This window comes from Ascidiella aspersa, chromosome 8, assembly GCF_963924565.1.
Source record: "Ascidiella aspersa chromosome 8, kaAscAspe10.2, whole genome shotgun sequence".
NCBI classification, from domain to species: Eukaryota; Metazoa; Chordata; class Ascidiacea; order Phlebobranchia; family Ascidiidae; genus Ascidiella; species Ascidiella aspersa.
Genome location: NC_139454.1, coordinates 11,627,048 through 11,640,029, shown reverse-complemented (window position 1 = coordinate 11,640,029; position 12,982 = coordinate 11,627,048). Strand labels below are relative to the sequence as shown.

Here is a 12,982-nt window from a genome sequence, read left to right as displayed (position 1 = left end):
GAACTTATTTTCATCAATAAAATTGAACCTCTTTCTTCGAATTTGTGATATTGGGACTTTAATGTTTGAACACAATTATTAGATCCTGAAGCAAATTTGTCGCCATTACGAATTTATATGCGATTGGGTTGTTCACACCTAAAAAAAGGACGCAGTTAGTACAAAGCCGTTTGAATTTGTAGCTGGTAATGCAGCCTCCAGAAGTAAATAATCGATACCAAAATGTTCCCACTTCACGATGTTCAGGTATTGTAACAATCTGGCGTCCGTGGTGAAATGTCTAGCACAGGGGTCGGCAACCTACGGCCCGCCGCCTCTTTGACAAATTAGACACCATTTCACAGACTTTTTGACTATTTTAACAACAAAAGTGCAAAAATTTTTCGCGCTTCGCGCGAATCATCTATCCACGTCCGGCGGTTTGCTTACGTTTTGATGCTGTCTTTTCAACTGTACATCAGCACTTCTTTACCGTTGCGCCGTGGACAGCTGTCAAAGTGCTTCGCGGAAAAACGGAAAACGTATTCAAAAATATTGGACATATCTTTGTTAAGATTTTTTTTATTTTTCATTTTTGGCAATGTAATAATAACTTGCAAGAAATTCAAAAGAAATGCCGGTATACAAAAAAAAAAAAATCGCGCTCGCTTTGCTCGCCAGGTGTGCCCACTTAAAAACGTTTACAAACACTGAGCTAGATTAACTTTAAATGTTATCGCGTTCCCCAAAGTAGTTTTATTTCACTTTTCATTAGTAGTATGGATGACGACGTGTGAACTCGAATTTAAACAAAACAAACGCTTTTTTTCGCGCTTTGCGCCAACACTTTACTGCCTCCTTAAATTTAAATAAACACGTTTTTAAGTGCAAAAACGATCCGAGGCCCGTCTAAATTACAGTTGTTTCACAGTTGTTCGAACATGTTAATAACACAATTGTAGTTAACATTTTGTGCCGCCCGCAGAGACCTTTCTCAGTTTGGTTTTGGCCCGCGACAATAAAAAGTTTGCCGACCCCTGGTCTAGCATATAAATTTTTGGGTGTTATTAATTGTTGCGGTGGGCCTATTTTTTTGGTGGGCCTGGGGCTGCAGCCCCCTCAGCCCCCGCCTTAATCCGCCCCTGATGCTACCGGACAAACAGGTGGTCAGCATGATTAAGAAACTTGTCCATAGTCGCAGTTTTGTTTAAAATACTACAGCAACTGCTCCCATCAAAACAGGTTACGACGCCTTAGGAACGGCGTGCCTCGGCATTTAGTCCTGGCTCCCTCTATCTATCCTATTAAATATTTATATGAGTGATCTGCCAGCCACAGTCTCCAAGAAATCTACATACGCTGTGACCTGGCGATTTTGCATGCTGACGGAAAGTGACAGGGCGTTAAGAGGATTCTTAGCCAGGGTATGTCGGTCCTGCCCGACTACCTCCAGAAATAGAGACAAATTTCAAAGAAGGTAAACGTTAGCTGTCCGTCAATACTAATGGAAGAACTTCTATCGAATGCATTGGCGTATGGTTGTTTCTCAACTCGTTCCCTTCTGAGCCTGCATATAGCTCAGTGGGTAAAGCGACGGTCCCGGCTTGACCGGAGGTCATGAGTTCGAACCTCACTGCAGGCTAGTTGTTTTTCTAGTCTGCTCTGCTTGCATCATAGATCAACAGATTCGGTGAGTCTGCGATGGCTTTCGGTGTACTAATTATACGTAAGCCGTCATCGTTGGTCAAAAAGCAGCTTCGAAGGGCTAGATCTCAGTTATTAACACACATATGTGTGAATGTTTCATCGTATAAATTATATGGTACTGTTGATCCCCTCCAATGAGGTTGCTTGTACTAACAGATTGGGAAAGCATTGGCGTATGGTTGTTTCTCGACTCGTTCCCTTCTGAGCCTGCATAGCTCAGTTGGTAGAGCGACGGTCCCGGATTGACCGGAGGTCGTGAGTTGGAACCTCGTTGCAGGCTAGTTGTTTTTCTAGTCTGCTCTGCTTGCATCATAGATCAACAGATTCGGTGAGTCTGCGATGGCTTTCGGTGTACTAATTATACGTAAGCCGTAATTGTTGGTCAAAAAGCAGCTTCGGAGGGCTAGATCTCAGTTATTAACACACATATGTGTGAATGTTTCATTGAACTAATGGAAGAACTTTGGATTTCCAGATCGAGCCGCATCGGCGTGCATCTGGACAGGACATTCGCGTTGCACTTGTTAGAAGGCTGGCTGACACAGGGTAGGGGAGCAGGCGCGGTTATCATCCGCGTATCTTCCCTAGCTCTTGTCTACGCCTCAGCCGAATACTGTGCTCCTGTGTTGGGCAGGAGCGCTCACAACCATCTCTTTGACAAGGGTCTTAATCAGGCAATGCACGTTGTCACTGGCTACCTACGCCCCACGCCAGTCGATGATCTTCCTATCCTGGCAGGCATCCAGCCCGCTGAGCTTCGCCGCAGAGGAGCCACATTGCGTTTAGGTCGCCGCACTCACATGGAGCAACATCTTCTTTACCACAAGATCACACGGCCTGCTAACCTCAAGCTAAGGCTACCATCGATTCCGCCTTTGTACCCGCTGCACTCACATTACTGCAGGAGAGTAAAATTTCGAGTGTAGCTAAATCAAATTGAACTAGGAGTGGGTTAACAAGATTACCCCTCTTCACGACTATTGCCCATCGTTTTCAATAACCTTTGGGTTTTATCCTTCCTATAGGCGGGCGGGACTCGCCTTGATATGCTGAGAACAGCAGGTGTTGGGCGTTTTGTTCTTTCACGTGCAAATTGGGCCTGGCTCCTTCTGCTACCTGCGATTGTGGTTTGAAGGAAGAGACTGCAGACCACAGTCTTATGGTGATCCATATATGGTCCACCAAGTTGGACAATCGGTTTGACACTTTTGGACGATAAGTTTATCCGATGGCTTCTAGACTATTGTCCGGACATTTGAACTGAAATAATAAGATCGCCAATATACGACAGCAGAATCGATTCAGATCAGGCGTCGGGCGCTGCATAGTCGCCATATAGGTGACGATAATGAGACTACTCGACCCTATATGACTGCGGGCATGAGCAGCCCATCTAATACCTGCTTGCATGTTCGCTTCTTGAAGCAAAATGCAATACAAGAGACACTGTTGTACTTAACAACGACCCCAACAACTTGACCAATGACAATATATCGCGCAATATACATATATTTTATCTGTGCTTAATGCGTCACGTCCCTCTTTAAATATAAAAATTGTCACTTGCATATCTATGCATAACTCCCAATTTAATAACAGGTTTCTTAAGCTAAATTGTTTTATAGCGTCACGGTATGACGTCATATTGTGCGTATGTGAGATCCTATTTTTGAACCGGCCCTCCACAACATTTTATGTTTCCCATGCGCCCCGCTAAATGAAAATGCCAACCCCTGGAATATAATATTGTTAATACTGGCAAACAAACACCTCTGTGCCGTTAACCTTGTTTATTACTCAATAAATTGAAAAACAAGTATTGCAGTACTGTCTAACAAATGATCAAGGATATAAACAACAAACGCTGTAAAGATACATGCAGTTTGAAACATAAGCGAAACGTAATTAAATAAAACATAAGCGACATAAGCGTCATAAGCGATACGCATTTACTATTTACATTTATGTTCAATCGTTTGGTGTCAAGTAACTTTAAATTTCCACCTTAAACTGAGCTAGTGAATTAACTTAAGATAAATTATGGTTTATTTCGAAAAAATGTACGTCGCATATACATTACAACAAGCTGATTACCATTGAACACGTTCATGCTAAAACATACCATCACATCGGTTAACAACTTTATATATATAAAGCAATATTTTGGCGAAACAACATTTCTCCAACGTAATGCGGCTAAACAGGCATGCATTTCATCGATTTCTGTATATATTGCAAAATAAAGTTTCTGCATACTAAGACCAAATTAAAAGAACTCGCAGCACTTTGCCACTTAGCGGACCCGAAGCTCATTTCACATTTGCGCACGATGTCATTTTCAAGCCACGGTTGTGGCTTACAGATAGCGTGCTGGAAGGAGCGTCGAATCTAACGCTGAAAGTCCTGGGTAACGTCTTTACAAAATCCCTTTAAAAACATTTTATACATATATATATTTACAAACTCTAACTTTTGACGCCAACAAAAAATATTAAAAAATAATATTTATTGAAAAATTTATGCCAACATTTCGACTTTTTCTGAATGTCGTTTCAATGATAAAAAAAATACAAAAAGTGAAACAATCAAATGTTTTAAAACACGCTTTAATCCATCATGTACATTTGCTTGTAATCCGCTTGATCACACGACAGTGCATCAAACCAGGGCCTTGACCTTACCGCGCCCATCATTATACCCTCTTACTAACCTCAGCTTCCGTGTTGCGTCTTGAATGGTGGGAGACACGAAATACACCGGCTGGTAGGTTGTAACGTAAAACTCCTGCTTGCTAGCTTGCTCGGGATCGAACTCACGGTGCTTGGAAGCTGACGATAGGGCGTGCTGGACAAGCGACGGAACCAGGTTTAACACGGGGTAAAACTAGTCAAAACACAGTTTGTCTCAATCTGACAAATGCCTCTGCTAGTGTGAGTGCAGTTTAATGCCGAAACCAATTACACCCCGGGAATCATTTTACGACTGAAAAAGTGTTAATAAATACTAATGGCGAAAAGCGTTCAACAATATTAGGAGTATACCTTGAGTTCGGCAATAGATGAAAGTAATCCAGCTCCGAAAGCTTTGGGTTTTCCTTCCTCCTTGCATATCCCAAACTCAACGGTGTAAAGGTAGCACTAGAAAATCACAAAATCAGTTTTAAATACAGAACAAGGTTAAAAAAATACCTTACGCTAAACAAAAGCTATACGCATTTCGTCAAAATTTTATCCAAACTTTCGGTACTTAAAAGTGGTAGAGATCCAAAATCTCCAGTAAAGTTCTCAAAATGATTAAGGATAGTTAGATTTAGTCCAGTTACAAAAGGTATTCTTAGTATTACCGCTGGTATTTCATATTTAACCCATTCGCTGTCTATCCGCATTTGTTTACCCAAATCTTGACAAATGCGCAGTCAAAACGTGCATTTTGTAAACTGTGTTTAGAATAATCGAAAACATACGATTTGTTTAAACTCGGGCAGCAAATTAAATTGGGCCAATAAGTCAGTTTTAGGGGAGAATGAAAAGATTTTTAGTCAAACCCAACCTAAAACATTCAAATAAAATTTAGCAAATCAAATGAAACATCCTCAATAAAGGTCGATTTATATTAGTTACTTTTGTTTATTGTTTCACTTCACAAGCGCAGTGTCGCTTTTATTTCAAGTTATTTTAGAGCAGTTGTAAGTGGCGTAGAATTTAAAAACAATCAAAAGCATTGATCTAGTCTAATTTATGGGATTAGTTTAGTAGTTCGCATCTACCTCAAACTGATCACATTTTCATCTAATACCGACGTTGATGACATATTTTCGAGTATTTTTGTAGTAACACTTCTGCTAAAGTTTTAAATTGTTCTACTCACCGCCGCGAGTTTGGAAATTTCTTCGTCGCTAGCTCCGAGTGAAGCAAGGCCGATGTCTTGGTTGAAATCGGCGAACTCGGGGTCTGCGAGTAGCGGCACATGGCCGAGTAACTCGTGACAAACATCGGGTTCAGGCGTGTAAAACGGATCGCTCGAATGTCTGGCGAAAACAAAACGAATGCATTGGTTGGCAGGAAAAATGTAAGGGTCGCTTGTGGATAGCGACACAGGTATACGTTTTGGGTGTCGTTTTGCACTACCATATTTCGGCAGCCTTTCGATCCGAATTTGTCCCAAAGATTATTATCTTAGGGCTGAAAATATTTTTAGCACTATACGCATTAGGTCGTAAAGCATCATTAACTTTGCAGCCGCAGATACTTTTTTAAACGCATGGTCTACTATTATTACCTGATTGTAATGTATGTTAAAAAGCAAACTATTTTGATTGCATATTAAGTGATTAAGTTTAAAAACAAAACTCAAAAATCAAAAATCCATTTTGTTTATTCGAAATAAGGTACTGGCAATACTCTCATGGAAAAGATTTGCATAAATGTAAACATCTAGACATTTTTACCTTTCGTTCTTACTAAAAACGTGTTAAAAACTGCCAATTAGTTTGTTCTTATGCACGCCAATCCACGCCATACTTTACCTTATATATTGTGTGCAGTTGAAGACCCTGAAAGCCAGCCCGGCTAGAAAGTCACGTGGGCTGAGGAAACCCGCTACCGGCCTCAAGCGGAAACCAGTCTTCCATTGAAGGAATTTCGAAACATCTTCAAGCTGTATTAAAGTAAAACACAAAGTCAGTTCAAGCTTCGTTCCAAAACACGAGTTATTCATTTTTAAACGAATATTTGATAACAATTGTTTTTTTTTGAAAAAACTTAATCTACCATATTCATTCGTTGCAACTAAAAGGCACCAGCAAGGCTAAATGGCTCACTGCCGATAGCATACGTTACAACAGTTTTGGTTTGACGTCACAATAGTTTATTGAGTAACAGTACCAACCTGCGGAATTTGATGTTCACTATATCCGCAGTTTTCGCTTAACAGAGGAAGGTTTTTTATGTAACTTTGACACGCGTGGGTTGGATAAAGCGACATCAGCTCTTTGTATGCCTTTCCCCTGGACAAAACAAAACGCTAGTAACAGAAAACAAAATAATAAACACACAACGTGCTAAATACGGTCCATGCCAAGAAAATCTGTTCGTACAAGACAGGGGCTTGCAAGTTGCAACAGTTCAAAAGGCGGTCAAAGTGGATAAACTTATTGACAACGCAACCTTATACAAAGTCAAAAACACGATGATTCTGTTGGAAACAAAAACATACTGTATAAACACAATTGGCTTGATTACTTGACAAGGTTGTGTCAGCAACAAAAATAGGTGCCGCAGGCCAAACTCTGGCCCACGGGCTGTATATTGCACGCCTCTAGGATAATGTAAGCACGACTCAAACTTATTTATAACAATTGTTTTAAATTTAGGCTAAACCTACCATGTTTCAATTTCTTCTTTCGTATAATCGATCCTGGGGATAGCATCACCACTAAAAACAAGTTAAAATTAAATGAACATTAACTATTTAATTGCAAAATCAATTATAAATGTATGTTCAATAGGGAACACACAATATTACCTATATAAATCAAGAATATCTAAGGCGGAATTATCTATAATACCACGAAATTAAGGCCAGTAACATAACGAACAAGATATTAAATTAATCTGCCATTTAACAGTAAACTAAGCAAACGTACAGCTAGTGTTTATTGCTTTAGCGAACTAATCGTGTGTATGATGTTACCAATGTGCCATTTAAAAAAAAAAAAGTAGTTTCCGTCAAATAGTCTTGTCTATAATAGAATTAAAACAATAGCCACTTTTCAACTCCCGAATTTCCGTTTTGCGACACTAAAAAACTTTTTGAAACAACATTCATAGTTACTTAAGTTCTCTGTAACAACATTTGCACCAATTAAACAGTCCGACAGTATACACGCATAATAAATTTTATAACATCTGTGTTAATGTCCCTTTAGACTTAGAATTACAAACTTGGAATAAACGATCCAGATTATTCAGTTCGAGTTACCTACGAGTTTACGTAAACTCATTTTCCACTGTTACATCAAAAGCGCACAGTATTATTCTGTTTATTTGTATTTAAAACACGACGTAATCTGCGCAATTGCTATAAGATGACCACAACTAGGTCGTCACTTACTGATTGTAATTCAAAGCGATGTTTGTGAAAATATCTCTTCGTTTGCGATATTCAGTATCTTTAAAACCCTAAAAAGTAAAAAAAAATTACTTGAGTATGTTTAAAAAAATGACTTGAGTATGCTTTTGATATATAGTTTAAACAGCCATTAGCGTACAAAGCATTTGCTATTAAAAACAATGTTAGATAGTACGCGTAGCTTACGGGATGATCGGCGTCCAATTCTGTCCCGTACATCAGAACGTTTTTTCCACAGTCATCCAAATCACCGAGGGTGCGTGGGAAAGAGCAGAACACTCCCGGACTTGGGGCTGCATTTAAACAGTTTTTTTAATCGGAGCTTCGAATAGGCGTCTAGGACACATATTTTATGTGGCGAAAATATAAATTATTTAACTTTTTTAGGTTACTCCTGATTCGATGTTTTCGCGTGTTTTAAATAAACCTAAATAATCACGTACGATTAAGTCGGTATTTCTAACGTTAATTGTTATACCTTTGAAAAGCAAGGAAAAAGTATTTTGCGGTCACCCTGTATCGATTTAAAAAAAGTTTGATTGGTTAAACTGAAATTTCACAATCGATCCACCCATGCTTGGAGCGCAGTCTTATATAAGGAATAGGTCAAGCGAAGAAACATGTTGAGGGTGATGTTTGCCCTAATACAATCTTAAACAGAAAATAAAACTAGTTTTTAACCACTAATAAAAATACTAGCCATAAACAATTCAAAAATATATTTCCTTACACAAATGTTAAAATCCCCCGATTTGTCATTCAACTGCCAAAATTATCGTGAAATTTTAAAATGATATCCTACCGGAAAATTAACCCCCGTTAAGAACGTCAGGTTTGGTGTGTTTCCTCTTGTCGCTTCATTTAATTTGTCAATTTTTTTATTAATTATACATTAAAACAACGTCCAGAAAAATACAAGTTATACTTATCAACTTACCTTTAAATTCTGAAACGTCTATTTCTGCCACATCTGGATGAGAGAGAACTTCTTTTGTGACGTCATTAAGCAGATTTTGTCCAGAACAATCAAAATCGATTTCAGCAACAGTTTCGTTACTTTTCCCTATCATTTTAACTTTTGTTAAAAGACCCCTTTTCTATAATAAAAAAATGTTGTGTTATGTTTAACGTAAATATACCTAAACCGTTGTCAATGTTTAGCACATAGGCTTGAGGTATAGTAATATTACAGCTTATACTTTAAAGCTTAAATGTCAAAACCGTATGTTTGCCAGATTATGTATCGTTTCTATGACGCAATACACTGCGTTAACGAATTTCACCAATTGTGACGTTTCAGGCATGTTTCCTTTTCAATTTTTTCAAATTAAATTTTACGTTATTTAACGTTTTGTGTGAGCTATATTCATCTGTTATTTCAAGGTGTGTTAAAAGCCAAAAACTTATTTTGTTCCGAAGGAAGTGTTTTAAATATTATAGCTTTACTTTTTGCTTTGCTTTTAAAAATCATAATTTCGCTTTAAAGTGCAACTTCGCGTGAATTGCTCTCTTGCCCTATAAAATGTCTAGTGTCACGAGTATTACAAAACAAATCGATGCCAAACACGCCGTGCTTCTATTTTCTATATGACGTCACAGTCACCTCAAATAATTGTAGAATGGCGGTAATAGAATGTTGTTTTGATTGAAGCTTGAATCGAATAGACGCGACGCCGGTACAACAGCTCTACAGGAAATATAAATCGATAAATAAATATAATATCGTTGTACCAAGATTCCGTATGAAAATGCCATTCCATTTTGTGGCTTGAAATTCGCTTTCTAAGCTTTAGATTAAATAATCTATTATTGCCAATACCCAATGCGAACATGTGGTGAAGCGTGTTGGTTTGAAATTCAATTATTGAGTATATTAAAACTGAAAACTTATATGGTCAAGTTCAAGGCTATTTTTGTTGCTATTTTTTATAATAATAGATAGGCTCCATATTTAAATATATCAAAATATTATAAGCCATTTAGCCGTTGTTTAATTCGTTTAATGAATAAAACCATTTTCATTTACAAATTCACGATTCAATGTCAAATTTGCGATTGTATAGTGTAAAATATTTCTAATAGTTGACGATAATGAGTTATCAATAACGATCAATATCCCTCGAAGGCCATATGTGTCACCATAGTGGTGATTGATACAAAGCAAACACTTTTTGATAAGACAGCCTCCAAAACACAATTAGATCACGTTTCATTTCTCATACAAATCTTTGTCCGTTTGGTAGCGTTTCATTATATTATTATCGAGTATTTTGACTAAAAATAAAGTAAAAAAAATTTAACACAGAAACAGTCGAAATGTTTTACTAAATACAACAAGGGGAATTAAGTATGCATATTATTTTCTTTAACGTAAAAAGGTGTTTTGGTTCAACCTGCTAATAGTTCGCATACTATTCTGTCACAGAAATATAGAGCTTAAAACTTGATATATTGACAAACTTTAGTTTAGCATAGGTTCCACTTTCCTTTTGGTCACCGCAACATTTATCTATTTAATATGACATATTATATTAGTTAAAGCACAAGCTTCTCATCAGAGATTAAATACCCGAAGCTACCACTTTTAACCTTAAAAAATCCATATTGATTAAACTAAGACATTTTAGTAATTAAATTGTAATATTGAATAATATTCTAAACAAATGAATTTCTAGGTTTTTTCCGGTAATATGTAATAAAAGCATGCGATAAAAGATACAAATCCTAAAAGATTTAAATAAAAGATGTGTATCCCAAATTAAAGATACAAAATATTTGAAAAGCAAAAATATTTTTAATTCGTATTTGATTCATTGGATATTTTTCAAGCACACGTGAAATAACGTAAATGATCCACTAAAAACAAATATTAGTTGAAAACCCTGATGGCGTTCGCATACACTCTGTGTGATATGTGCTTCCGATGGGAATAAATCTGTCTAAACATATTAGCATGGCTGTGCAGCCGAAAGCCCTATATCGCAAAGACGACTCCACTCTCTATCCACTGCGACCAATCTAAATAATAGAAATATATAGGCGACTAATATATAGGCGACTCAATAGGAATGCTTTGTGGGGGGATTTTAGTAAGTCGAAATAGAAGGAAATACTTTGGTGGTTTCTCGTGTGACCCCGGAAACTTTAGTAAAAATAGTCTATTTTTTGTTTCAGTGTCGCACCATTGTTCCTTAGGTGTTATTTAAATCACAAAAGCGTTTACAGGAGTAGCTTACATGTCGAAATGTTTCAGTTAAAAATAACATTAAAACGTACTCACATCAAAGGGAAAATTTCTTTTTTCTGTGAACACTTCGTCAAGTGAAGTCACGTGACTTAGTTTTGCTTTTACACCATCCTTAACTTGATTTTTGTCTTCCATAGTTTTTCTATCGTTATGCATCAATTTTCTATAAATAAATAGCCAGAAAGCAGTTTTTAAAAAACAAAATAAACAACAATTAATTTAAAACTAGTTTTTATTATATCGTTTAGCTCAAGCCTTCACAAATGGACAGGAGCAATCATTGTAACGTGTGTACAAGGCTATATAATCAAATAAAATCAAGCCGAAAAAAAAACCAACACCCTAAAATGCCACCTTTGAAGGTAAGTATAAGCAAAATCTTATTGTTGAGATCATATAATGCACAAATAAGTCCGTACTTCTTTGAAATCGAAGTAATAAACCGAAATATGGTCTCGTAGCATTAAAAGCTTGCACGAGCTCTACGCTGTGCAAACATGGTTTAGCAGAAAAGAAGTCGAAATCGGATCAAATCCGTTATTTGGGCGACATACAATTTTTTAAACATGTAATTAATAAATTGCGTATTTTTATATTTTCTCAGTCGTGTTTGAGCGCTGTGCCCAATTCGATTGGGATCGTTTGCGTCAAACAATTTAAGTAATTCCCGAAGCTACAAAAACAGCTTCAAGTTGACAAAAATATTTAGTTGCCATGAGCGCATTGAAATTTAAAAATTATTGAAATCTGTAATGGGGCGTAACCAATTCTAAAAAATCGAGAATTTTGTAGTTTTTAAATATATGATATATGTAGATAATTCTACACTAGTTTTCCTCAATTAGGCTCAGCAAAATGCCATCTTGTAAAGTACGCACCCTCAGCAATTTTCTGTCAGTCGATTACCAATTTTCATAAAACTCGCTTAAAAGTCGATTTACGATGTATTTCAATTTTGCTGATAACACTCAATTAAAAACGTTCCACAATCGATTTAACAGCATAACGTTAATGTAATTAATTAAAACACAATAAAATATGTTTACAGCGTCTATTTTTCTCTCTCACCCTCACTAACGATCAGTTGCCAATTAAGCGAGATTTTGTTAGCGTCTGGGCCACAAATGAATAGCTTGAAGTGCACTTAAAGGATATATACACGACACCGGAACGTCTTTCCCGCAGGACATCTGGCTTTCCTGGCTTCCGTTCCACACACGTGAAATATCGATTGGCGCTAAATTCATAAAACTTATCAACAGAACGCCGTTTTTTTTATTCACAGCGGCCAAATCGCGACTCGAACAATCGATTTCGTCCGAATTGCGTCGGGCATTGTGACGTCATCACATCGTGAACTTCGATTCACGTAAAACGTCATTTGACGCAAGATGGCGTCGGGTAAAATTAGAAAATGCGTCTTCTTTTGCTATGAATTTTGCCGTCCTGGGCAACGGGCCAACTGTGTTGATTTTGTTAACAAAGGAGACAAATATGGAGGAAACATTAACATTTCAAGGTGTTTTTTGGCTTATATACCAGAGCGTAGATCACTCAGCATGTCGGCAATTTCACATTAATGAGAAGATAAGCGATCGGTTTTGGTTTGTGATAAAACCTGCACCGAATTGATTTGATCTGTCGATATAGATTGCTGATTAATATCGAATCTCGGTATTTGGTATTTCGAAAACCGTGACGTTTGTACTGTACTGATATATACCTGTAATTTGTTTTGTCAGGGTTTTCATATATTGTCACAATTGCTTTAAGTGTTCAACATATTTCAAGCCGTTAGCTGTCAAAAATGCGAATCGTAGTGACCGTTAGTCGTTCCCAAAAGTTTTGAATGCTTTTACGTTGCGAACAACTCGATGAATTGCGACTGGTCCTTGCAATAAATATACGTGAAGTAATCGT

The 12,982-nt window shown here is 37.3% G+C and overlaps 1 protein-coding gene across 1 annotated transcript; it reads right to left on the bottom strand.

The window, feature by feature from the left end:
- Positions 1 to 3,621: 3,621 nt before the first annotated feature.
- LOC146136122 (tryptophan 5-hydroxylase 1-like) lies at positions 3,622 to 8,885 on the bottom strand. Its single transcript, XM_083396163.1, has 10 exons — positions 8,753 to 8,885; positions 8,002 to 8,108; positions 7,798 to 7,865; positions 7,069 to 7,119; positions 6,574 to 6,691; positions 6,212 to 6,342; positions 5,554 to 5,713; positions 4,728 to 4,823; positions 4,397 to 4,530; positions 3,622 to 4,113 (listed from the first exon to the last, which is right to left on the bottom strand). Exons 1-10 carry the CDS (start codon positions 8,883 to 8,885, stop codon positions 3,996 to 3,998), a joined length of 1,116 nt encoding a protein of 371 aa, XP_083252289.1. The 3' UTR covers positions 3,622 to 3,995.
- Between the last annotated feature and the right edge of the window lie 4,097 nt (positions 8,886 to 12,982).

What these genes read in the sequence shown, in the direction of transcription:
- LOC146136122 (XM_083396163.1), bottom strand. Translation starts at nt 8,885, where the DNA reads ATGATAGGGAAAAGTAACGAAACTGTTGCTGAAATCGATTTTGATTGT. An exon ending in AAAGAAGAAATTGAAACATG is followed by an intron (nt 6,692 to 7,068) that starts GTAGGTTTAGCC and finishes TGTTTTGTCCAG; the next exon opens with GGGAAAGGCATACAAAGAGC. An exon ending in GACGCAACACGGAAGCTGAG is followed by an intron (nt 4,114 to 4,396) that starts GTTAGTAAGAGG and finishes ATGTTTTTAAAG; the next exon opens with GGATTTTGTAAAGACGTTAC.